A 25,409-nucleotide genomic window follows, 5' to 3' on the forward strand; every position below is an offset into this window, starting at 1 on the left:
CAAACTGGCACATGATGTGTTAATAGGGACCGACTTTCCCCATTTTCTAAAAATGTGGTCCCCCGCTCAGAATAGCGCCCAGAGTTCAATAGCGGACCATAACGAAGTATTAGAAGAAACAAATCCTTTCCCTTTTTCAGAAATGGAGGTTGACGAGGGCCCAAATAAGAAGGGGGAAAAGGAGGAGTGCTGTAAAATTCCCTTCCCCATCACTACTTTGGTAGGGAATACCCCAAATCAAGATGTTGAGCAGACACTTACCACCCCAGAACCGGATAAGACCCTCGCTGACCTAGAGGTCAGTCCTGGGAGTTTTAAGAAGGCCCAGTGGGAGGACCCCACATTAGCGGTAGCAAGGGGAAATATACGGGACCAGAATAGTACTCCTGGCCAACCAGATAGGTCACTTGCTTACCCCTACTTCGAGGTAGAGAACGACCTAGTATATCGGGTTGATAAAAGGAAATCAGTTACAACTAAACAATTGTTGGTACCACGGACATTCCGTAACGTAGTATTACACCTCGCACATAGTCATCCATTGGGGGGACACCTAGGGGTGGAAAAGACAAAAGAAAAGGTTCTCCGAAGCTTCTATTGGCCTGGGGTTCTGGCAGAAATTACGAATTATTGTTCCTCATGCCCAGAATGTCAGATCACCGCCCCGTTCAAGGCGTACCGCAGCCCATTGGTACCCCTTCCCATAATAGAGGTACCATTTGACCGGATTGCTATGGATCTAGTAGGACCCCTAATAAAGTCTGCTAGGGGACATCAGCATATATTGGTAATATTAGATTATGCCACCCGATATCCGGAGGCAGTTCCCCTACGTAGCACCTCAGCTAAAAACATAGCAAAAGAGTTAGTAGTTCTGTTTTCCCAGGTCGGGATTCCTAAAGAGATTCTATCTGACCAGGGAACACCATTTATGTCCCAAGTAACGAAAGAGCTATGTAAACTCCTAAAAATCAAGCATCTCAGAACCTCAGTCTATCATCCACAAACAGATGGTTTAGTGGAAAGGTTCAATAAAACCTTAAAGAGCATGTTACGGCGGGCGGTTGATAAAGATGGGAAAAACTGGGATTGTTTGTTACCGTACCTGTTATTTGCCATTAGGGAAGTTCCCCAATCATCCACAGGCTTCTCCCCGTTTGAACTATTGTATGGCCGACACCCAAGGGGCTTACTGGATATAGCCAAAGAGACTTGGGAACACGAGGTTACCCCTTACAGAAGTGTAATAGAGCATGTTGCCCAGATGCAGGACCGCATTGCTGCAGTCCTACCCATAGTGAGGGAACACATGGAGAAAGCTCAAGAAGCACAGAGGAATACATATAATAAGGGTGCTAGGGTCAGAATTTTTTCTCCAGGTGATAGGGTACTAGTTCTGGTTCCCACCGTGGAGAGTAAATTCCTTGCTAAATGGCATGGGCCATATGAGGTCTTGGAAAGAGTGGGAGAAGTAAATTATAAGGTAAGACAGCCAGGTAGGAGGAAACCTGAGCAAATTTACCATATAAACCTACTCAAGCCCTGGAAAGATAGAGAAGTCTTGTTAACCCTAGTACCCCCAGGTCCGTCAGAGAATCAAGAAACTGACCCAGAGGTTAGCATAGCTGAAACCCTGTCTGTTCATCAGAAACGAGAGGTTCAGAATTTAGTGAAAAGAAACAAAGAAATCTTTTCTATACGGCCAGGTAGAACTAGCGTAATTGAACATGACCTAGTCTCTGAACCGGGGGTCCGAGTTAACCTTAAACCGTACCGAATCCCAGAGGCCAAAAGAAAGGCTATAAGTTTAGAGGTTAAAAAAATGCTAAAACTAGGTGTAATTGAGGAATCCCAAAGTGGGTGGAACAGCCCTATAGTCTTAGTCCCAAAGCCAGATGGTACAACAAGGTTTTGTAATGACTACCGGAAACTAAACGCGGTGTCAAAATTTGATACTTATCCTATGCCCAGGGTAGATGAACTTGTAGAGAGACTGGGCAAAGCCCGATATCTCACAACCCTAGACCTAACAAAAGGGTACTGGCAGGTTCCCCTCACAGAAAGGGCAAAAGAAAAGACAGCCTTATCAACCCCAGACGGCCTCTTTCAGTATAAGGTGTTGCCTTTTGGCTTACATGGAGCTCCCGCCACATTCCAAAGAATGATGGATAAAATTTTAAAACCACATGCTCGGTATGCTGCCGCCTACCTGGATGATGTGGTAATCCATAGTGAAGATTGGCAATCCCACCTTCCAAAGGTCCAAGCTGTGCTTGACGCAGTCCGGTCTGCTGGACTAACTGCTAACCCCGCTAAATGCACTATTGGTCTGGAGGAGGCCAAGTATCTGGGATATTCTATTGGCAGAGGTTTACTCAAACCCCAAACACTCAAAGTGGAGGCGATACAAAATTGGCCAAGGCCAGTTACAAAAAAACAAGTAAGGACCTTTTTGGGGTTAATTGGGTACTATAGAAGGTTTATTCCCAATTTTGCAACTAAGGCAACCCCACTAACTGACCTCACAAAAGCAAGAGGACCGCTAATGGTTAAGTGGTCCCCCGAAACCGAACAGGCCTTTAGAAGCCTGAAAGAAGCTCTCTGTGCCCAACCAGTGTTGGTCACTCCTGACTTCTCCAAAGAGTTCGTAGTCCAAACCGACGCATCTGAGGTAGGGCTGGGGGCGGTACTCTCCCAGGAGTCTCAAGGTGAGGAGCACCCCATCCTTTATTTAAGTAGGAAACTAAATCCCCAGGAGAAAAATTACTCCATAGTAGAGAAAGAGTGTCTCGCAATAAAGTGGGCTGTAGAGACGCTCAAATACTACCTGTTGGGGAGAAAATTCCGGTTGGTCACAGATCATGCACCCCTTACCTGGATGTGTCAAAACAGGGAAAAGAATGCTAGAGTGACCAGGTGGTTCCTAAGCCTACAACCCTTTAAATTTTCTGTGGAACACAGGTCAGGGCACAAACATGGCAATGCTGACGGGTTGTCAAGGATGCACTCCCTAATATCCATGGTCGCTCATCCCTCGAGGTCTGAGCTGGGGGGGAGGATATGTGACAGAAACCAGGGGATGGTAATAAATTCCGTATATAGGGCTCCCAGGATACTAGACAGTTTCTATCCTGTTTGGCCTGGGAGTGCAGCCTTATAATACATACACTCCATCCCACAGTTTGGCAAGCGCTGGAACTGAGGGATGAGAGATCCAGACCAGAGTTTGTCTGCTGCCTGATTTCTGTCACCTGTCATGCTAATTAGGAATCAGGTATGAAAGACTGATTTCCTGTTTGCTCTGGTCTCCCCACAAGAGCCAGGAGGCTGGAAGGCTGCTGAACTACAGAGGGGAGAAGCCTCTTCCCCAAACAGGTTCAATCTTTCTGTTCATTTGTGTAAGACTGCAAAAGTACCGTGTTTTGATGTTGGAAGTGGAAAAGCCACTTCCAACCCTGAGTCAGGGATATCTAAGTTAAGTTATCGCTCAGGTGAGCAGCTTTTGTTTTGATCTGTTTTCTGTTGTATGCACTGTGGCAGTCTCAGTGCCTGGGACTGAATAAACCAGGCATAGCCTGTTTAAAGGAACAGTACGTGACGCCTCATCATTTAACCTACCCTAAAAGACCGTGTTCTAAACAGTCCCGGACAAACGACGGAGCCCCGGAGTAAGCCGTTTGTCACACTAGGTTTAAGGTTCACCAAATTATTGGACACATCTATAAGTGGCTAATTGTCAAGAACATAGAAAAGCATAACCCACAAACGCCTTTTACGTCTTCCGTGAGAAATACAAACACCAGAAATCCCGCGATTGTCAAGTTTTGCGTCTCCAAATCTCAATTTGTCCATGTTTTTCAGAGAACCAGAATTCACAAGACTAGACGAAGATTTATGAGAAAATGTAAGCCCGGTTGCCAGTCATGTAGACGGTGCGTTTCACCAATAATCAACCACTCCCCTTCCTTCTCCCCCATTCCCTTTGGCACAAAATGAATAATGCTGATAGGACACAGAAAGATTCCTACTTGTAGTAAGATAGACAAGGGTGTCTGCACAGTGCGTACTGCAAGATGAGGCTTAGGGACATATTTACTAAGTGGTGCTATGCCAGAAGACACCCAACACCAGAACACACCATTAGTACCGATTAGTACTTGAAGGGGGTAAAAGATTTAGGCCAATATTTGCTATGGCTTGGAATGGTACGCAGATCATTCTATGTGAAGGAGCACATGGGATAACCAAACGTTATTCACAATCGCTGCATTTTCAGTTTTTGTTCTACAAATCAGTCCTTCGTAAATGATAATACAGGTGAGAAATAAGGTTTTTCAAAGAAAAGCATATTTTAATAGCAACAAACCTATTAATAATGCTATTTGGCTAGTTACTGTAGCTAAAAATATCTAAATAGCCGGTATTGTGCATGGTACTGCTGCTTTAAGATGGAAATGGTTAATGTCTTCCAAGGAATATTGTGAACATGTATATTGTGCTCTCTCACTCCTATCCTTTCAGACTCATTGGCTTTTATTGTGTCTCTTCTGCTGCAGAACATCACTGTTATAGGTTCTTTCCGTGTATCATTTCTAAGTTCTCTCTCTGTCCATGAAGATGCAACAGTGAAGAGTAATTCAAGACCCCAGCCAGCTGGATTATTATCTGCTTGGCCAATCATCTGTTACTGCTTCAGGAGGGTTCATCGTAATGTCACTAGTAAATATGTTCAATACCAAGCTAATGGAGTCCATCTAAAAATATACCTCCGACAGAGGCAATGGTTTATGAAAGAACTCGGAGACAGATGTGATGTACCGCGTATGGTATATTGATTCTATCGGGCCTATTCATTAGAACTACAATTAGATCAGGGCAAAATCACCTGATAAAGACTTTTAGTAATACTGTACAAATCTGGAGATCACACCTTATTCCGTAAGACTTCCATATGCAAAAAAAAATGATGTGCGTGCACTTTGTGTGACAAAACAAATAGGATTCTGAGATTTGACACAATTTGCACATTTACTGTACAGTAGGCTTAGGGAAGACACTATTAAAGATGCAGGGTCGCCAAATTGAATTGATCACAAACTTTACAGTATTTTATATGTTAAAGTGGCAATCCAAGCTCTTCTTTTTAACATTTTTTTTTTACCCAGGATTAATTTCAGTTCCAGGACTCCCTGCTTCCGGAGATACTTACATCCGTAGTAGGTGCAGGTAGCCACTCTGCTCGTGAACCAGAGATAAAGTAATGGCCGCTGTTCAAAGCTCCTGTTCCCTGCGGGCCAATAGGAAACCGTGATGTCATTAGGTTCAGCTTCCTATTGGCACCACATGATGCGGGAGCTTTAAACTTTAAAACGCCAGCTAGCTCTGCCAGAGCGGCTACCGGCACCTACTACAGAGGGTAAGTACCTCCGGAAGCAGGGGTCCTGGAGCTGATATCAATGGGGTTCAGCTCCGGAGACATCCTCCTTCAATCCTGGGTTAAAAAATAATAATGACTTTTATAGCAGATTAGGGTAATTATTATAACATAATTTTTCATAGTTTAACCTGTAAATGTTTTTATAAATTATAACTTTAAGTTAATAGCGGGTCAAATCGAACTATTATGCCCCCAGCGTAAATAAAAAAAAATGATATATGTAATTGTCAAAACTAATTTAACAAAGCCAATCAATCAGCTGGCTTTTGTCTGACATTTGTTCAATGTGTTTATATGGGAGACGGCAGCTTTAAATCCTTCTATCCAATAGCAAGTCCACCAACAAGATACCCAGGTGTTCAGCACCCCATCCTTGTGACACCTGGGTATGGAATTGTAGGTGGGGGAGGCAGTACTTCTTGACCAGGGGAGGGTGGCAAGACCATTACCTGACCAACAGACCCATTCCGTCAATGGGGAGGAGAGCCCGTCGGAAGGAAGCCAGATGCTTTTCTCCCCTGGGACAGCTGTCAGGGGGCCCTGAATATCAGCACTGATGTCTTTTTCAACACAGTTAGCATCTTCTTCTATTATAAACAAGGGCAAGCTAACAATCTCGGCTGCCTGAAGTAGGTACAGTAATAAACATTTGTGAGGATTTGGGTACCAATTTGTCTAGCAGGTTACTTACTTTTGCCTCAGGAACAAACAAATAGGTTGTAAGCAAAATGGTACGTATGGCGCTGCACTATACAAGGAAATATCATTATTATTCGTAGCAAATATGGTCTATAGTGCCTAAATGGCGGAGCTCTTCTGTCCTCTCACCTTGGCATAGAGAAATGAATTCCCGAAATGTAGTGTATATGAGATGTGTTTTTACTTGGGAGTATAACCCTTCAATTGTAGAATTAAATATTAGTATGTGTTAACTTGGCAATATTCTTGTATACTTCGCAAACCTTCTTCTTTAGTCTTTGGTATTTAGTTAACCGTTAATGTCCTTCTCAAAGGTACCCCTTCCAATCTCTCTCAGAATAATATAAACCAGAGACCCCCCCCCAACAGGTCAGGTTTTAAGGAAACCCCTGGGTCAGTCAAAAAGGCTGCTCAGCACAGGTGGCTCAATCAGCCACCTGTGCTGAAGCAGGGATATCCTGAAAACCTGACCTGTTGGTGGGAGGGGGGTCTTGAGGACTGGAATCGAGAACCCCTGGTATAAGCAATACAACTCTCCTATACAGCTCACATTTTACTATTGAGATTGATGTGAAAGTAAATACGGTGCTGTCTCAGCCCTTGGATGGAAACACCTGGGTTAGCCAATATTCCTGACTTATTAAAGGTTGTCAGCGCTCTGCCAGAGGTCTACAATTTGATTTACATCACATTCTAACCTATTGAGTTTTCCACCCCGAAGTGCAGACGATTTTTCGGTTTCTTTGATTGAAAAACAGACATCTATCATAATCCCTCGGTGGCTAAAGGCCCAGCATGTAATGCCCCGCCGTGACGTTAAAGCCGCTGCAGGGGGAAAGAGGTCACGGAAAGCACAGGTCTTATTTACCGAGTCTGCAATGCTATTTATTGTGCATGCACACGGATTATTATTTTTTTATTAGATGGGAGGGGAAAGGGATAGGTGCTCTCGCATCAGCCTTAACTGAATATGTAATAAGGTGCAATAGGGACAGGCAATATTATAATCAATGCAAAGAACAGGTGACCCTTGAAGGCACTCTATGTCGATGTGATAATGTTAACCATAGTGATGAAGTCATTTTAATAGCAATACATAAACATAACTATAGATTGGTGTTTTGGAATCTATGGCCAATCCAACGACACAACTTACACAAATATGCAAACATACAGCAGAAGGATGAGAACATCCACTTTAATGACTAACATTATCACAGCAGCACAGGGTGCATTCAAGGGGAACCTATTCTTATTTTAAAACCATGTATAAAATATCTAGAAAATGGAACCAACAAGTAGTTCAATGACTTTGTTTTGCTTATGTATTTTCTGCATTCTTTATTTTCCCATTGTTTAACGATGCAGAGTATCCCATTGAATTATCTTTTTCACGGTATTGAGTATGTTATTTACATTTGAACATATATGCATGTGTATTGGCGCAAGTGAAGTATGCAGTGCTTCTTAGAAACAAGACAACACAGTGCAGGGAATTATAATACAATAGGTATCACAAACATAAAATCACACTATAAGAAAGGAAATCCCGGTCCTGGAGAGCTTACAATCGAAGTGTATGTGTTTCCACTATATATATGTATATATATATATATATATATATATGTATTTTTTTTTATTTAAAGCGGCAGTCTGCACTGACTGACTTATTTTTTGCATTTAATTTTTACTTTAATAGATGGCTTGCCTTTTCAAACATTTGTTTTTAAAAAATGTTTAATCCTGTGCGTCCTTATTTATTCTTATTTATGCATGTGACAATGTACAGTTCTACATTCTTACCTAAACTTGCAATCGTTTAGTGCTCCTGATATAAATCTGTAAAAATCCCTGATTGTGTGCCTAATGAAATGGCCGCCTTCTATCTTTATGCTGCAGTCTGTGAAATGCTGCAGCTGATATGTAACATTATGTTACTAAGTGTAACACATTATTGTTATAGCTTTCAAAGTAATAGACAGTCTGCTATTTTGAACTCGGCAACAGATCTGCTTGTGATACTTTGTTGCCAAAGGGCAGAGCTCAAAAAGGTGTGTGTGTGGTGTGTGTGTGTGTGAGAGTCCGTTTCAAAAAAGGAAGTAGATATGACTTTCTAAATGGTTGGTTACTGTAGCAATCACATGATCACTACATTAAAAAAATCATTAAAAATGGCATTCAAAGTTTACAAAAAATGCATACAATATTATCAGTTTATGCAGTATTATCTAATACTATAGAACTGATTTCTTTATAAAAAAAACTTATAGGATTGTTCACGTTTTACTGATTTTAAGTGAGCCGGATGTTAAAATGGAGCTCTCCCCAGAGCCCAGTGCAGTATATGGCAAAGTCACGTTCTAGAGATTACAGAAATCATTATTTTAAATACTACAAATGTTCAGCGGGCAAAATACTAGCTTTATAGGAGTTAAACGCATAGGATTCCGAGGGAATTGCTGCTTTTAAATGGGTTTAAATGAAGGGTTTTAGAACAAGATATCCTGCTTGGAAGCGCAGGGTTGGAGGTTCACAGTACATGTGAGGAAGTACTTAGCTAAAATGGTAGTAGATTCAGGAAATAGCCACCCAGTGGAGGTGGTGATGGCCAATACAGTAAAGCAAGGGTGCTCAACTCCAGTCCTCAATCCCCCCCTCCCAACAGGTCAGGTTTTAAGGATATCCCTGCTTCAGCGCAGAGGGCTCAATCAGAGGCTGTTAAAGATTGAGCCCCCTGTGCTGAAGCAGAGACTGGCTGAGCCACGTGTACTGATGCAGGGACTAATTTAGCCACCTGTGCTGAAGCAGGGATATCCTGTAGTGGGTCTGAGGTTTCAAAACTGATAGGAAAATAAGATTAGGTGGTCAAAGGGGTTCTCGTCTGCTGTCAAGTTTTATGCTTCAATGGGAGTTTCTGGGGGAGCACGCCCAGATCGGCACTATCACAGTTGAATGTGTAGCCCCCTACATTTCTAAACACCTCTGCTAAGACTGTCATGCCGAATTGCGTGCTACTCACCCACCGTGCCTTCAACCCTTAATAATAATAGTAGTAATAATAATAATAATAATCTCTTTATAACTGGATCACTAACCTGTTTTATCACCTTTTATATATTCCAGTAAACAAGCACAAGCCCTGGATTGAGACCTCGTATCACGGAGTCATCACTGAGAACAATGACACGGTCATTCTGGACCCACCTCTGGTCGCTTTGGATAAGGATGCCCCAGTACCTTTTGCAGGTAGGATGGTGCAATCCCATATTTCACTATTGATTTTAGAAGTGTTTTTTTTTTTTTTTAACTTCCCTCCTGAGCAATCAGTTCTTTCCTCCGAATAATTCACACCATTCAAGAGTTATAACCAATGAGGGTCTTAAAATGGATCAGCGCTAAGAGCCTCCAAATGGTGGGCTGCCCTGTGTGATGATGTCACTAGAGTGCTCGTACATTCCTTTAATGAATGTGTATGGAGGTGGGTGGCACGTTGCTTATACTGACAAACGTGTAGGAATATCCTGCGCTGCATATCACTTAGGCTGCGTCTCTAGTATTTCAGACGGAACGGAGGGGAGGCGCGCGCACGCTGCGCGTTCACATCTATGGTCCTCTTTGAGGATGTCTATAGATGGCACCAGCGCGCACGTCAGACGGAGCTGGCAAAGGCGCAAAATTGAAGGAGACCGAGCCAAGTGATTTTTTTGTGCGATGGCATGGTCACGTGACCTGTCTTCTCCAATCAAAGTGAAGTTACATTTACAAAGTGACGCCATTTTTCTTTTTTGTATGCCGGTGGTAAACACAAACACACATAACACACACAACACACACAAAATTAAAGATAATTTTGGGGGAAAGTGAACCTGTCTGCACAGTTGTTCATATGCTGCATCTGAAAAAATACCGGTGGGTCGGGATGTGAGATAGGGAAGTGACGTCCGCGTCGGAATGTCATTGCCACGCCTCCAAAATATTCATTGCCACGCCCCCAAATCGCGCCCGCTGCATACCCTGCAAAGCCATAAAAAAAAACTCAGGCTTCAGCAAGAGTATTGCAGTGTGTGCACGCCTCCCCTCCGTCTGAAATACTATAGACGCAGCCTTAACCAATCTAAAGCTGTGTCCATAGTGCAGGATATGGCACGAGCTACGTAGCTTGTGCTGAAACAAACACTAGGACACCAATGCATATGCACATAGTGTGCGTGCGCTAGCGCGTTCACATACACTACAGGAAGACCGGCGCTTCGCACTACAAACGACTTTCTATTTCCCGCACAACGCCAGGTCACGGAGGAGTGCGGAAGCTAGCGCGTTCTACTAGGGACGCAGCCTAATGGTCTAATCTAGACATACTCTTCCCTAATTATACTCAAATGATATGCTTCTAGCAAGGCTTTAGGACAGGGGCGGGCAACTCCAGTCCTCAAAGGCCACCAACAGGTCAGGTATTAAGGATATCCCTGGTTCAGCACAGTCAAAGACTGAGCCACCTGTGCTGACGCAGGGATATTCTGAACACCTCACCTGTTGGGGGGGTTTTGAGGACTGGAGTTGAGAATCTCCTGTTTTACAGGCTTTAACCTTTTTGCATGACAGCACCGAACCTCTAGAGTTTCATGCTCTGTGCCGAATGATTGCCACCGCGTCATGACACGATTTCTAGAATAGGGTCAGCAAACATGTTGGCATCTATGCAGAGACCAACTTCATTATCATACACCGCTAGTCTGTACAAGCCGGAGCAGCCTAATAGCCACGTCGGGGCCAGATGCCTTACAAAGCTTCTGACACTGGATACGGTACAATTTTACTTTCCTCCCTGCAGTTTGACAGCATCCATATTACAAGAACGTGTTCAACACTCAACACGTTTTGTTATCTATCTGCAAAAATACACACCAGCTGCTAGGCTCTTGAAATGGCATAATGTGATGCCTGCTTCTCCTGGCTTGTATAACTGACCGGGGCACTAATGCAGATACTAATTGGCTCCGGGATGCACCATCTTGATAAAGGTCTCAACGCGGCCGGAAAAGTCGGTCTCGTCTGTAAATAAATATTAATCGCTGATTTTTCACCCAAGACGAGTGTGCTGGTTTACCGTTTGCTAGACAGATAAGCGCAAAAACTGTTCTGATGGTGCAATAAAAGTGAATTATTAACTAAATATTTACATGCGCTTTTACAATGAATGACATTGAGTTTGAATTTGTAACCCTTTGTGTATTTAATAAATCACTTATTGCGCCATCAGAAGCGTTTTGGTGCTCATCTAGACAAATCTCCAAGTGACCACAAGAACACTACTGTATATGAGCAGTTGCATTACCTTGGCCCCCATCCTGCTTCCACTAATCCACTAATCCACTAATCACCTGAACTAGTGACAATTTAACATCAGTGGTAAAACGACTACACGATACCATTAAACGGTAAGACACATATACATATATATTAACATACACATGTATTAACATATACACACACATAATATATGTATGTATGTGTGTGTATATGTATGTGTGTGTATATATATATGTGTGTATATATATATATATATATATATATATATATATATATATATAGACACACACACACACACACACACACACACACACACACACACACACACACACACACACACACACACACACACTTTACATCTCCATCCATCATCGGTTCGCTGCTTGATGAAGGTCTCCCCAAGGATCTTCCAGGTACTGCAGGTGCAGCCTCTTCTCCATGTTGCTCTATCTTACTTTTTATCATTGTCTTGGTCTTTTAATCCCTCTTGCAATCCAGTTCCATCCCTGTCCATCGATGGTCATTTCTTCTTGCGATATGTACGGCCCACTGCCATTTTAATTTCTTCACCCTTGCGATGATATCACAGACTATTTTTAGTGTTAAACATATTAATTCTTTTCCCTGTCTCTTCTGTTAATACCCAGCATACATCTCTCCATAGTCCTTTGCGTGGTCTAAAGTTTTTAAATAACAGGCGACGTGTTGCCCAGTAAGTGACAAGGGACGCGGGCCCCAGCCTCAGCGATAGTACTGTGACGCAGTGCTGCCCGCAGACCAGACCCGTCCCTTGTACTGAGGTGGGTAGTAAGGTACACGCACCCGCAGCAGAAAGGAGCGTGCCCGGAGTGTGGTATTTGCGTGGCCAAGCCAGGAGACTATATCTATAGTACTTGCCGGATCCGGAGAGTAGAAATGCCTTAGTGGTTGCCGTAGCCGTATTCAGGGAGTACAGAAGTCCGGGTGGTGGAGGTGCAAGCCGAGTTCGGGAGAAGAGAGATGAAGCGTAGTCAGGAGGAAGCCGGGGTCGAAAGCCAGAGAGAGTAGTCGGCCAAGCCGGATCAGAACCTGAGAAACACTGTAACAGAGAGAGGGGTAAAGCACACATCAACAGAGCTAAGACAGGGAGATGTGCAACAGGGAGGATAGGGATTATAAAGATGGGCTGACCAATGGAAGGTGGGGGCAGGCTTGGAGGAGGGTGTGGAGCAGTACCAGATAGGTTTTGCTGATGAGGGTAGTTTGGGAACAGCTGAGAGGCAGAGGAATGCAGCTGTGAGCCATGCGAGTGCTGGGGGCGTGGCCTAAGCCCCAGAGGGGTGAATAAATTAAGACTGCCTGACGCACTCTCTAAGGCTTTGGTCCCGCTGCGTCCGGTGGCGTGGGCGGCCGCGTGCGCGCTACGCACCACCTGATGTTATTCTCCTGAGCAGGTCTCAGTCCCCCCTCACTGCACGGCTCACTATGTGCTGTGACGCGTCAGCCGCCAGGGGATGCAAGAGATTTGTAACCCCAAGCGGCGACGCGTCACGTGATGTGGCTGTGAGCCAATGAGGAGGGGAGGCTTTGGGGAGCGGGGAGGAGAGGATGGGGGAAAGCAGCGATTTTAAATAAACTCTGCAGCACCAAGGGAGCCCCCTCTGCTCCCTCGCACAGATTCTCTCCTCTTCGCCAGGGGCGGTGTGTGTGTGTGTGTGTGTGTGTGTGTGTGACACACACACCTGTAAGCACACTGTAGTGTGGGGCATCGCCGTTGTACGCGCTGCTCATGTATTGCGGGACAATGTCAGCACCTAAGTATTGGGTTGAAGGCCCCCCTAGCAGTGACGGGGTTAATTCGGCTGCCGAGCTGTGTGTCAGCGATCCCCCTTCCGATTCCCCCCCTGCTCCGATCCCCTGTGTTTCGATTCACACCCCCCGTGTGTATTTGTGAGTGCATGAGTGCCTGTCTGTGTGTTTGTGTGTGTGTGTGTGTGTGTGTGTGTGCCTGAGTGCGTGAGTGCCTGTCTGTGTGTGTGTGGGGCTGAGTGCGTGAATGCGTGAGTGCCTGTCTGTGTGTGTGTGGGGCTGAGTGCGTGAATGCGTGAGTGCCTGTCTGTGTGTGTGAGGTGTTGAGGGGCTGAGGAGTTGAGGGGCTGAGGGGCGGTCCCGCCCCCTCACATCATGGCCACGCCCCCACATCATGGCCACGCCCCCACCCGTTTTGGCCACGCCCCCCACGTGGGAAAAAATCGCTGCAGATCACGGTGCAGTGAATTGCTTGCGCCGCCGGCAAGCACGGCTTAGCCTTAGGCTAAGTCTGGGGAGCGCGTGCGCAGGACCAATGGCGGCCGCATGTTTACCCGCTGTGTGCGGAGCAGCGGCCATCCGGTGGGGGCACTGACGGCGGGGATCCGGAGCAGTGACGAGGCCCGCGGGTGGTAAGGGGGCGTCCCGCTGCGACCGCCATGACCCCCGATTCCTCACAAGTACTAAGTCTGAGAGCTGAAAGTAGAGGGGTTACATACAGTTGTATATTGTTTAGAGGTGTTGGCTTTGGAGATTTCACTGACTAATTGCCTATTTATTACTGCAGGTGTCTGCAGCCACCTTCGCTAAGTGAGTGAAAGAAGAGTGCAGAATGCAGAGAACAGTTGCAAATAGCTTTGAAATTGCATTGAGCTTTCTGACATTCTTTAAAACGCACTCTATTCATTCCAAGCCAACTGCTTCCTTCCTTTATTCTTAACAAGTTGTTTGCCCGCTGAAGTGCATAAAAGATCCCATCAGTTTTTCCCATGTACCAAGATGTCTGAGTCAGTTAATGACAAAAGCAACAGAGCAACACTTTGCTGGTCTAAATGTTTCCCACTGTAAGAATACTTTCAGAGAATTAATAGTATCTACAACCAAATTCTTCTGTGTCATAGCATACCAATGAATGAATACCTGTCACTGGGTTTAATTTCTTGGTTCTTGTGGCACCGGGAGAAGCAATGATTTGGCTCAATGCCACAAGGGCTAATAGTGGGTAGTCTTAGCACGCTGTCCCACTTTTAAGAAGTGGTTGATTAGTAATTTGGAAATTGGACAACACTCCAATATTTATTACAAATGTAGGTAAAAAATGCCATAACCTTAACTTCATGAAAATCCCTAGATTACCATTTGTCTGTAATGTGCTATATTTAGTGGAATATTGTGAATATTAAATTGTATAGCAAACAGGGATCGGTTGACGTGTCTGTAATACTGTACATTGGGATTTTGTGCCTGGGTTATGACTTCAGGTGAGCACATTCTCTCGGGATTTAGGCGTGGTTTTGGTTGGAATAAAATTCAGTGTTCTGTCTTTTGCAAAAACACTACTTGTTTGGGTTGGGATGGTTACCAAATAATGGGTAAAATAAAATCAAAGAAGGCAGGAAAAGGCTAAAGTAGCATAATAAAAATAAAAAACGCCAAATAACATAAAAAAATTAAAATAAAAAACAAATAGGAAAGTAAAATAATATGTTTAAGAATGTAAATAATGAAAAAATGTATAGCGAGAAACACCTGGAGATGGGCACTTGGCCTGGGGTTTTGATTTGGGTTAAAAAAAATAAAAAATAAAATAACCACCTGAAAGGCTTTTTGTATTTCATTTTGGACCGTTTGGTTCTGGCAGGTTCTGATCGAACACACACACACACACACACACACACACACACACACACACACACACACACACACACACACACACACACACACACACACACACACACACACACACACACACACACACACACACACACACACACACACACACACACACACACACACACACACACACATACACACACACACACACCTCTAGTTATGTCTTTCGTTTGACTTGGACAAATCTAAAGTGTACTTTTTTTATGTCTATAGTGTCCAACTGAATGTTAGAATAAAACCTAATACGGTATAATTTATGTATATATTATAATATGTTGGCCAAAAGTAACCGGTGTTCTCGGGAATTCTAAGAAACCATCCTCATCCCTCCTCTCACCACCTCCCCCCTTCTCTCTCTCCCCCCTAATCACTCACCCTTACATCACTTTCCTTTAATACCTTATGATATTCTCAATTCTTTCCGCCTCTCTCTCCTTCTCCAGCATTCTTCCTTTCTCCACACGCACCAACTGACTTCCTAGTTCTTTCTTTGTCTACTTTCTGTGTAACCTTTATAGCTATCTGACTCTCATTATCTGCCACCAGGCTAGGTACATTATGATGTCACATGTTAGATACATAGCCTACCAGGTACAACACCCAGTCAGTGGCTGACATGCTAATCAGAGAAATGGTCATAGAATTAAAATAGAATGTAGCCAAACATAGAAAAAAAAAATCTGCTCCTTGATCTCAGGAACCATCGTGCAAAATGAGGCAACTTTCCAAAATATATAGCAGATTTGGAGCATTGGCTCTTATCCAATATCATGAGAAGCTACTGTACCTTCCCAGTGTTAAAGAACATTTTTACCCAGGCAAATGAATAGGTCTGAACAGACTTCTCTGACCATAAGAAGACTCTTTTTACAGCATACTGTATTAAAAAGGTAAGGTAGCATTGTGCCTGTATTATTCTATTCTGTTCTGTGCTGCATCCAACGGTAGCAGTATATAAATAACATTTATAATAACTAATGTTGCCACAAGGCAGGAAAACACCTTGAAGCAAAGAACACTTGGGAAAACAGAAAGCAAAATGACTCTGTAGCCGCACGGATGCTGATTGCTCACACTTGCGATATTATTTAGTGGAGGAATCCTCAACGGGTTACTGTATTTAACCAAACACTAATAAAACTCTGAAAGGCCCCGCAGTGGGAGATTGATATGTTAGACAGGCTGACACATTTAATGGACACAGCTGACAAGATTTCTGCCTCTCATAGGGAGACAGGCCTTGGGAATGTTCCAGCCCTGCTAATGATCAGGAAGAACAGAGAATGGCAAAGATAGGCAAAGTTGTATTTTACAGTGCGACAGGAACGGAATGACTGCATACAATATGGCTATTACTGAAGCAGAGCAACTATCCACAAGACAGCCGTGCGCACTATAGACGCACACCTAGGGACCATTTATTTTAATTTTAATAGGTTTGTAGCAGGGGATCTCCGTAGCTGAACCCCATTAATTTCAGCTCAAGTGCCCGCCTCCTTCCTGAGATACTTACCTCCGTAAGGGGTGTTGATATCTCTCTGCTGTGTAAATGTACCGCGTCACGTGAGCCAATGGGAAACAACAATGGGTGACGTCACCGCATCCTATCGGCACGCATGACGCTGGAGTTATAAAGCCACCATTTCAACAGCCCGGTTTGGGCTACTACTGGCACCCCCAATGGAGGTAAGAATCTCGGGAAGTAAGGGGTCCCCGGAGCTGAAATTAACACGGTCCAACTCCGGAGACTCACTGTTTCAAACCGATATTAAAATAAAGTGTTGCCAGGAGTGCCTCATTAAAAAGACCAGCTCTCAAAAGGAGATGAAGCGATTGGCTACTGACACCCCAAGGGAGCGATCTGATGACAAAGGGGACTAACTGCAATTAAAAATATAATAAGTTTGTCGCTTTGTATTTACAGCTGCTGACCTCTATTGACCTTCACTAATGCAGTTTAACGTCATGCCGTTTAAAGGAGCAGTCCAGGCAATATCCTACATGTGTGTTTTTAAACAAATCAGATCTGTAGTATTAGATAATACTTAAAAAAAAAATTAAATTCATATTATTCAACTCTTAATGCCATTTTGAATTAGTTTTTTTTTTTTTTTTTTTTTTAATTATACTGAGCATCCTTTGATTTCTATAACAGGTTTGAGCCCACCTCCCCAGCATTGCAAGATCTTTGTAAATCTTTCCTGTTTGTGACTATTTGTTACAAAATGTTCCCAGCAGTTTGAGCTGCAAACTGTAACAATAGAGAATGTTACCTTAGTAATATAAGAATACATTATAGCTGCTGCTTTACACTGACTGAAGGATTAATTGAAACGGAAAGGCAGCCATTTAGTAAACCCTGGGAAGCAGGATCTTTGCTGATCGATCACGGGGGGAGAACTAATCGATCGGCAGCTTAGGTTATTAGTTTTCAATCAAGGTAATTAAATGCTGCATATATTAAAAAAAAATGTTTTTTTAATTCCCGCTTGGACTGCCTCTGTAAGGTTCCAAAGACTCAACCAGGTAAAAAATGAGGAAGCCCAAATAATCTTAATTACATACATTTGACTTTAAAGGGGCCCTTCCTCCAAGGACCAAGGTGAACTAAGAACAATTGCTTGACCAATAGGTTTAAATGTGTTTGAAACAAATCTAGCAAGTATAAGTATTTTACAATAGTTCTATCAACTTGTAGTGTCACCACCGTGATCAAATGCTTGTGAGTTTCTTTTACAATTTTTACCAAATCTCTTGTGAGAAAACCCAGTGTAAATTATTTTATTTGCACAGATTGTTCACCCGAGTCTATCCCCTCCAATGCTTCAATTCTGTAATGATAACCAGCGAAAACTAAAAAGGCTTATTTTGACCCCAGTAGCAAATAAGTAAGGGTGGGTGTGTGTACATCTGATTTAAGAAGCTAGCTACGTATTTTAGAAGACCAGCGCTCACAAGGAGATAAATATCGACGGCTACCAATATGCTAAATGAGGGCTCTGAAGATGAAGTAGGACTTGCTGTGATTAGAAATGGGTGAACCAGTCCAAATCCTTTTTTCCTGGAATTTCGTGGCTTTTTGAGTATGTATGTATGTATGTATGTACGTACATACGTACGTACGTATGTATGTATGTATGTACGTATGTATGTACGTACGTATGTATGATGGGCACTCCACCCATCAGTAGTTTGTGCGATGGGGTGCCATGTGATCCAGTATAGTAAGGCAGGATAATGTATGATAAAAAATGTCAAGAGGTACACTTACCAATGTTAAGAAGATTTAATGCGTGCTGATCAACGTTTTGTCACGACAAAAGCGCGGAGCCGGAATATTGATCGGAGCGCAATAAATCTTCTTAACATTGGTGAGTGTCAAGACCTGTATGTATGTATGTATGTATGTATGTATGTATGTATGTATGTAATCTTACCTAAACCCATGGATCGGAGCAAAAAAAAAAAGCAGCAGCACATCGCAAGTAAGTGTATCAAAAAAGTGTACAATACACTTACTTGCGGTGTTGCTTTTTGCTCTAATCCATGGGTTTGGGTAAGATGCAACTTTATTTACCTATGATATGTGAACTTGCCAATATATGCGTATGCCTGCTATAGGTGTGGAGGTAGACAATAAGGTGATCCCGCACTCACTTTTACGTGAACATCTTTTAACAGATTTCTGTTATCCTTGCAGGTGCCATGCAGGAATGTGGCAGGGAATCAGAGCGCCGCCACGGGGTAGATGCAATTACTAGTTATTACAGTATCTGTCTGGTAATAACAGTGTCTGCTCCTAACCTGGCAAAGGGGCTTAGCCCCCGAAATGTTGTGTATTTTTCCTGTCGCTGCATCTGAAAAAAAAATAAAGATGATTGAATGATCAGAATACTTCAGTATGAATTATTTCTTCAGCAGGATTGCGGTAGAGACAAGAACTAGTCATTGTAAATATTAAAAAAAATATATATTTTGTTTTCCCTATTAGTGCTTCTCTACAAGAGCTTTTCAAAAGAACTAAAACCAGAAAGGCATTAAAAGGGGTGTATAAATGAGATTTATACTCCTATTTTACAATGGATAATCAGTTGCTGTTTCAGTGCCTATTTCACAAGAATTGTTTTTTTTCCCCTTAACACAACACTTAATTTTCCGAATAAAATGCAATGGTCCAGGCTCTTTCCTTGTGTTAGGAGCGTGAAGATAACCACACTTACGAGGCATTAAATCCAGGAAGAGAATAAAAATGAAGGTTTCTTCAACACAAGTGTGATTCACTTTAGTCGGCTTCAGTCTCGTTAGAATTAAAAATACTGTAATAATGAAAATGGAAGAGATTAACATAACATATACGGTAACTGTGTTTGTATACGTTTTTACAACTGCAATAACTTGGAAAACAAACTAGCTTGTGAAGGGATGATTTTAAAGATTTTCCTTGGGAAATAACGTTCTTGCATTAGGATGCAGAAAAAGCTCCAAAAATATTTATTTTAACAGATACCGTACATTGAAGAAAAAGCCACCAAAGCCACTGTACGTCGTTTGCCAGACTAAGCACACGTTTCACCTAGCGAACGCCCAGTTTGTTATTGTATTTAGGCATCAATTACTTACCAGAACTCCCTCCTACTGTCTCTACGTTCTCCCTACCTACCAATCAGACTGTAAGCTCCTCGGGGCAGGGACTCCTCTTCCTTAATGTTACTTTTATGTCTAAAGCACTTATTCCCATGATCTGTTATTTATATTATCTGTTATTTATTTGATTACCACATGTATTACTACTGTGAAGCGCTTTGTACATTAATGGTGCTATATAAATAAAGACATTCAATGCAATACAATTAACTAAAGCTTGAAAGTCATAGGGGCCTATTTACTAAACTTCGATAAGTTCAGTGCATGACTTCGCGGGTTTGCATGTTCTTACCGCACTATAAGAAAGTTGTGTGAAAACGGTATTCACTAAGAAAATCGCAAGTTTATAGTGCGGCAAAAAAATGCAACATCACACTACTTTGTGTTTGAAGAGTCATTTTACTCCAGCAGCTTGGAAGAGCTGCATCTCCCTGCACAACTCACAGACGATCGCCCAGTTTTAATGTTAATTTTAAATATTGTAGCAGGGGGTCTCCTGAGCGGAACCTAATTAATTTCAGTCTCGGGCACCCCCTGCTTCCCGAGTTCCAGGCCCGGTATTGGGTGCCGGTATCTCCTGTGCTTTTTAAAGGCCCCGGTCACGTGAGCAAGGAGAATTTAAACATGGCAGGGAAACCGGCATCCCATAACGGGGCCTGTAACTCGGGCAGCAGGGGACCCCCGAGGCTAATATTTATGCGGTTCAGCTCAGGAGACCCCCTGATTCAATACTGTATTCTTAAAATTAACATCAAAACAGCTTCATTACTTTAGCGGCTAGCTGCTAAGGCAATTAAGGAGTTACGACAATTGGGGGTAGGAAGGTTACAGGTGGAGTTAACCCCTTTATTACCATAGTGGTGGTAACCGCTATGGTAATGAAGGTGCTAACCCCTCCAGCTACCCTCTTAGTAGGCCTAACTATCCACCCTGGTGCAACTATCCCCTTCACCCACCCCCTCTACGACCAATAAACATTGAAATAGAACAGCCCTACTACCCACCCCCTCTACCCCCAACACATGGACAACATTTCTATTATCCAGATCCAGATAATAGCACATTTGCCCATTAAGAATAAAACATCACCCAGCCACCATAAATTAAATTGAAGTTGTACTTACCCCTGCCAGCATGAAGGCTGTTCCCATCTTCCTCAGTGTCTCTCGTGGGCAGCAACATTTAATTAAAAAAACCTAACTACTGGGCACTAACCCCTTAATTACCTTAGCGGTTAGTAACCGCTATTGTAATTAAGAGGTTAAGCCCTCTCCCCAGCTACCCACCCGGGATGCTTAACCACCCTCCTTGGGGCAACAATGCCCACCCCCTCTAACCATTGATTGTCTCAGTGGTATACTATGCCCACAATATGCGCATGGATTGTCAAAATAAAACACATGGCATTTAAATAAAAACAAGCATTGGACAATAAACCAATTGATTATAACTGTGGTAAACCATGCCCATGACATGGGTCCAAGGTGGCAGCGGGGCGCTCTTCCTTCAGTGTAAAGATGTCACAGCATAACGTGACATCGCGTTGTCATGGTGTAACAATGGTGCGTCGCCATCACAACAAATGCTGCAGATTTGCAGCAGATGGATCCCGGCACCAACAAAAGAAGTGAGAGGAGCGAGGATGAGGCTCCCAGAAGGTGAGGAGCCCAAGGCAACCACCTTGCCCTAAGGCTGACCTGTGATAACACATCCTCTATGTTGAAATCTAATTTAATATCCCAAAAACTTGTGTTTATGCTCAAACTTTGCAATGGGACTAGACCCTCCTGAGTGTGCCCTATTTCCCCCCCTTATCCATCTCCTGTGACATTTAGGATGGATAATAGTTGGAGGGGGGGGGGGGGGGTTACATCAAAAAAGCTCAAAGTAAAAAAAAAAATACCCCATAACTTTCTATCTGTAACTCCTAGAATAGTGTGACCCAAATCATAGCATTCGGATGAGTTTGCCAAAGCTGGGATATAGTTAAAACCTGACTTGGAGTTTTTTTGAGGACTGGAGTTGAGAACCACCGGAGTAGCCTTTGCCTATACAATCATATTTAAAACAAGCTGGCCATAAGAATTCTTTACATTATTATTTTACATCAATAATCATTCAAATAGATAATGTCTGGAAGATTTGATCAGGATAGAAAGTGGACTCAGGTGTGTTTCACGGATCGCTCCAGTGGAAACATGCAAAAAGTATATATTTTTTAGCATCCCATCACTTTGATAAATGGCCCTCTAAATAGCTTAGTTGTGCCTCATTCTCTGAACTGTGTTCACATTAAAAGGATATACAGTAATCCGGGAGGAAATAAATAACTCTGAAATAACCAGTAATGAAAACCGTTTACTTATTCCTTTCTGCTGGGAGTGTTTCTTCTCTGCTCTGTTAACCCTTTCTCTGCCAAATAGGTTTAAAAAGAGAACATTGAAGGGGGAAGAATGAATATGCAGGTTTGCTTCTTAAAAGGGGGTGCTGCTTACATTTAATTTCACACCATGCACCAAAATAAGTGACCTCTTATGTATGTTGCCCAGAAGCTGTATGTAGGGCACACCAACATTAATAATGCAATATTCTGCACTCAGACCCTTCCAGGCTGCCGATACGCCAGTGACACACAAAGTGGAGAGGTCACCAAGCATTTAAACTGCTAGTCCTGCCTCCTCAGTCAAAACATTATCTGTTTCATGATTGCATACTGCCTCATTTTCTTGTAGAGATACCATAGAAGTCTAGAAAGATAAATCATGTGTTGTTTTCACTGTGCAGCTGAGCCACAATTAAATATTTTGGAGAAAGACCAATGAAAAAACATTAGCAGTGCTCATTGAAGATGGTCAACAACATGTATTTTTTTTTTAAGAGGAATGGTTAATGATTAATGCGGATCCATGTACAGTAATTGAAATAATGTAGGTAGGTGTTGGGATTGGGGCTAGTGAGATTTGTAAGGATGTGAAGTCCCCTAGGAGACCCAATGTCCCAGGGTATGGGGTAAATAGCAATGTCCCCTGCCAATTCATCATAGTGATGGTCCCTGAACTCACAGCATATAACAATGCACAAATCAAGAGAATAATACTCACATATATATGCCCCAATCCAATTGTCCTGGTTGGCGTGCAGCCAAGTGCTTGAGGTAACGAGGAGAAAGAGAAACTGATGCACAGCCAAAGGAGTGGGTCACCAACAGAATAAATGAAAAAATGATCCTTTATTGGTCCATACTGGAAATGGAGGTAGACGCCCTCCTACGCGTTTCGTGTATCAAAATACACTTTATCAAGGAGTTGATAGTGTATTTTGATACACAAAACGCGTAGGAGGGTGTCTACCTCCATGTATTTTTTTTATAGCAAGAAATGCGTTATAACTCTGTGCCTACATTATATCTAATAATTATCATTAAATAATGTACTGATACTCTGCCTAATTGATCCATGGCAACCGAACTGAGAGAGATTTCACTCGGAAAAATATGGCCAGTTAGATTATTTCTTAATCGACTCCTCTTTATGCATTACAATATCTAAGGTTAAGTTAGAAAATATGTGTATCTCAGATCATGCAGAGGGGCGGATTACCCATTAGGCTGAGTAGGCTATAGCCGGGACGTCAATATGCTATGGCAGAGGGCCACCCCCGAGCCTTCAGGCGGCAGAAATGTAAGTCCGCCACTGATCATGCACCTATCTGGTTTAGCATCAATGTAACAGAATCTGGTGATTCACAGCGCGGCTGGTCCTTCCTGTCTCATATCGGAAATAATCTGAGGTTTAGGGATATGTTTCAGGACTGGTGGAAGAAAACAGACAAGATAGCTTATGCTATATTTCTGGCTCTAACCTATGTTCAAAACTCAGGTACAAATTGGGAGATTTACCTTAAAAGGAAGAAGGAACTAGACATAGTCCTAGAAAAGTTAGAAAAAAAAACTAGCTCCGGCTATTCAAGTTACAGATTCGCCAACAAGGCTGAAAAACTACTAAGTAATCTGATCTCTTCTCGCAATAATAGAATATTCATCCCTGCTCTTAAAGACTTAAGTGTAGACTGAGCTAAAATAGCTGAGATTATTAGACAATTCTATCAAAAATTATACTCTTAGAATTTAGAAAAATATATCTTGGAAAATGAGTTTGGGCCATATATCAGAAAATGTTGGTTACTGAGAGAGAATTCCTCATTAGGCCAATCACCATGAAAGAGTTACTGTAGAAGAGACTTATCAAAAGACTAAAAATATTTTTTTTTAAAACAGGACCAGATGGGTTCTCGTCTGAATTCTTCAAAAAAAAGACATCTCTCCCACCCTTGTTGAATACTTAAATAAAATACTAACACAAGTTCCTTGTTCCAAATACTTTCATTTGGCTTATTATAATATTTTTTTTTTTTTGTGCTAGTTTTACATAGCGCTTTACAGAGACATTTTGCAGACACAGTCCTTGCCCCCTAGAGCTATCTAAGTTTTTGGTGCCTGAGGCACCGGGAGATTGGGTGACTTGCCCAAGGTCAGAAGGAGCTGACACTGTGAATTGAACCAGGTTCCCCAGCTTAAAACTCAGTGCCAGAGTCAGTGTCTTGACTCACTGGGCCACTCCTTCTCTCTAATATGTATGTATGTATGTATGTCTTTATTTATATAGCGCCATTAATGTACATATCGCTTCATAACAGTAATACACACGACAATCATATAAATAACAAATAATATAAATAACACAAAGCGAAGAAGTGTTTCAGACATAAAAGTAGGCAAAGGAGGCCCTGCTTCGAAAGAGCTTACAATCGAATTGGTAGGTAGGAAGAACGTACAGAGACAGTAGGAGGGCGTTCTGGTAAGTGTGTCTGCAAGGGGCCAAGGTTTATGTACGAGTTGTAAAGTATCAGCCATGGAGCTATTCATATGCTTCCTTAAGCAGGTGTGTTTTAAAGTTGGGTATTAAAGGTGGATAGAGAGGGTGCTAGTCGGATATTGAGGGGAAGGGCATTCCAGAGGTGTGGGGCAGTCAGTGAGAAAGGTTTAAGGCGGGAGAGGGCTTTAGATACAAAGGGGTTAGAGAGAGGACATCTTTGAGCAGAACGCAAGAGTCGAGATGGTGTATAGCAAGAAATTAGGACTGAGATATATAGGAGCAGAAGAGAGTAAAGCTTTAATAGTGAGGAGGAGAATTGAGTGTGTGATACAGATTTTATTGGAAGCCAGCAGGGGAGACGCTGAGACAGATTTAGGAAAGTGTAGAGTGATTCTGGCAGCATCATTTAGGATAGATTGTAGGGGAGGCAGGAAGGCCGGACAGCAGAAGGTTACAGTAATCGAGATGGGAAAGAATGAGGTTCTGTGTCAGAGTTTTAGCAGTCAAGTAACAGAGAAAAGGGTGTATCTTTGTAAAATTGTGGAGGAAAAAAATACAGGTTTTAGCTACCTTTTGAATCTTGGCATGGACACAACTGCATTCTTCCTTGTGCTGTATGAGTAATACCCTAAAAAGATAGAGACTTAGAGGAATGTAGCGTCATATCGCCCCATATCTCTATTAAATGAAGATATGGAAATCTTGGAATAAAGATAGACTCCATTCAACTCTCTTCTAGGGATAGTCCACCGTGATCAAACTGG

At 42.7% G+C, this 25,409-nt stretch overlaps 1 protein-coding gene across 1 annotated transcript in view; it reads left to right on the forward strand.

Annotated features, from left to right (window-relative positions):
• CLSTN2 (calsyntenin 2) overlaps positions 1-25,409 on the forward strand; it is a 590,435-nt gene that overhangs the window by 252,466 nt on the left and 312,560 nt on the right. The window contains exon 2 of the mRNA XM_075570139.1: positions 9,260-9,382. Within this exon, the coding sequence (XP_075426254.1) occupies positions 9,260-9,382 (123 nt within the window). The remainder of the gene's footprint in view (positions 1-9,259; positions 9,383-25,409) is intronic.

This window comes from Ascaphus truei, chromosome 14, assembly GCF_040206685.1.
Source record: "Ascaphus truei isolate aAscTru1 chromosome 14, aAscTru1.hap1, whole genome shotgun sequence".
In the NCBI taxonomy this organism is placed as follows: Eukaryota; Metazoa; Chordata; class Amphibia; order Anura; family Ascaphidae; genus Ascaphus; species Ascaphus truei.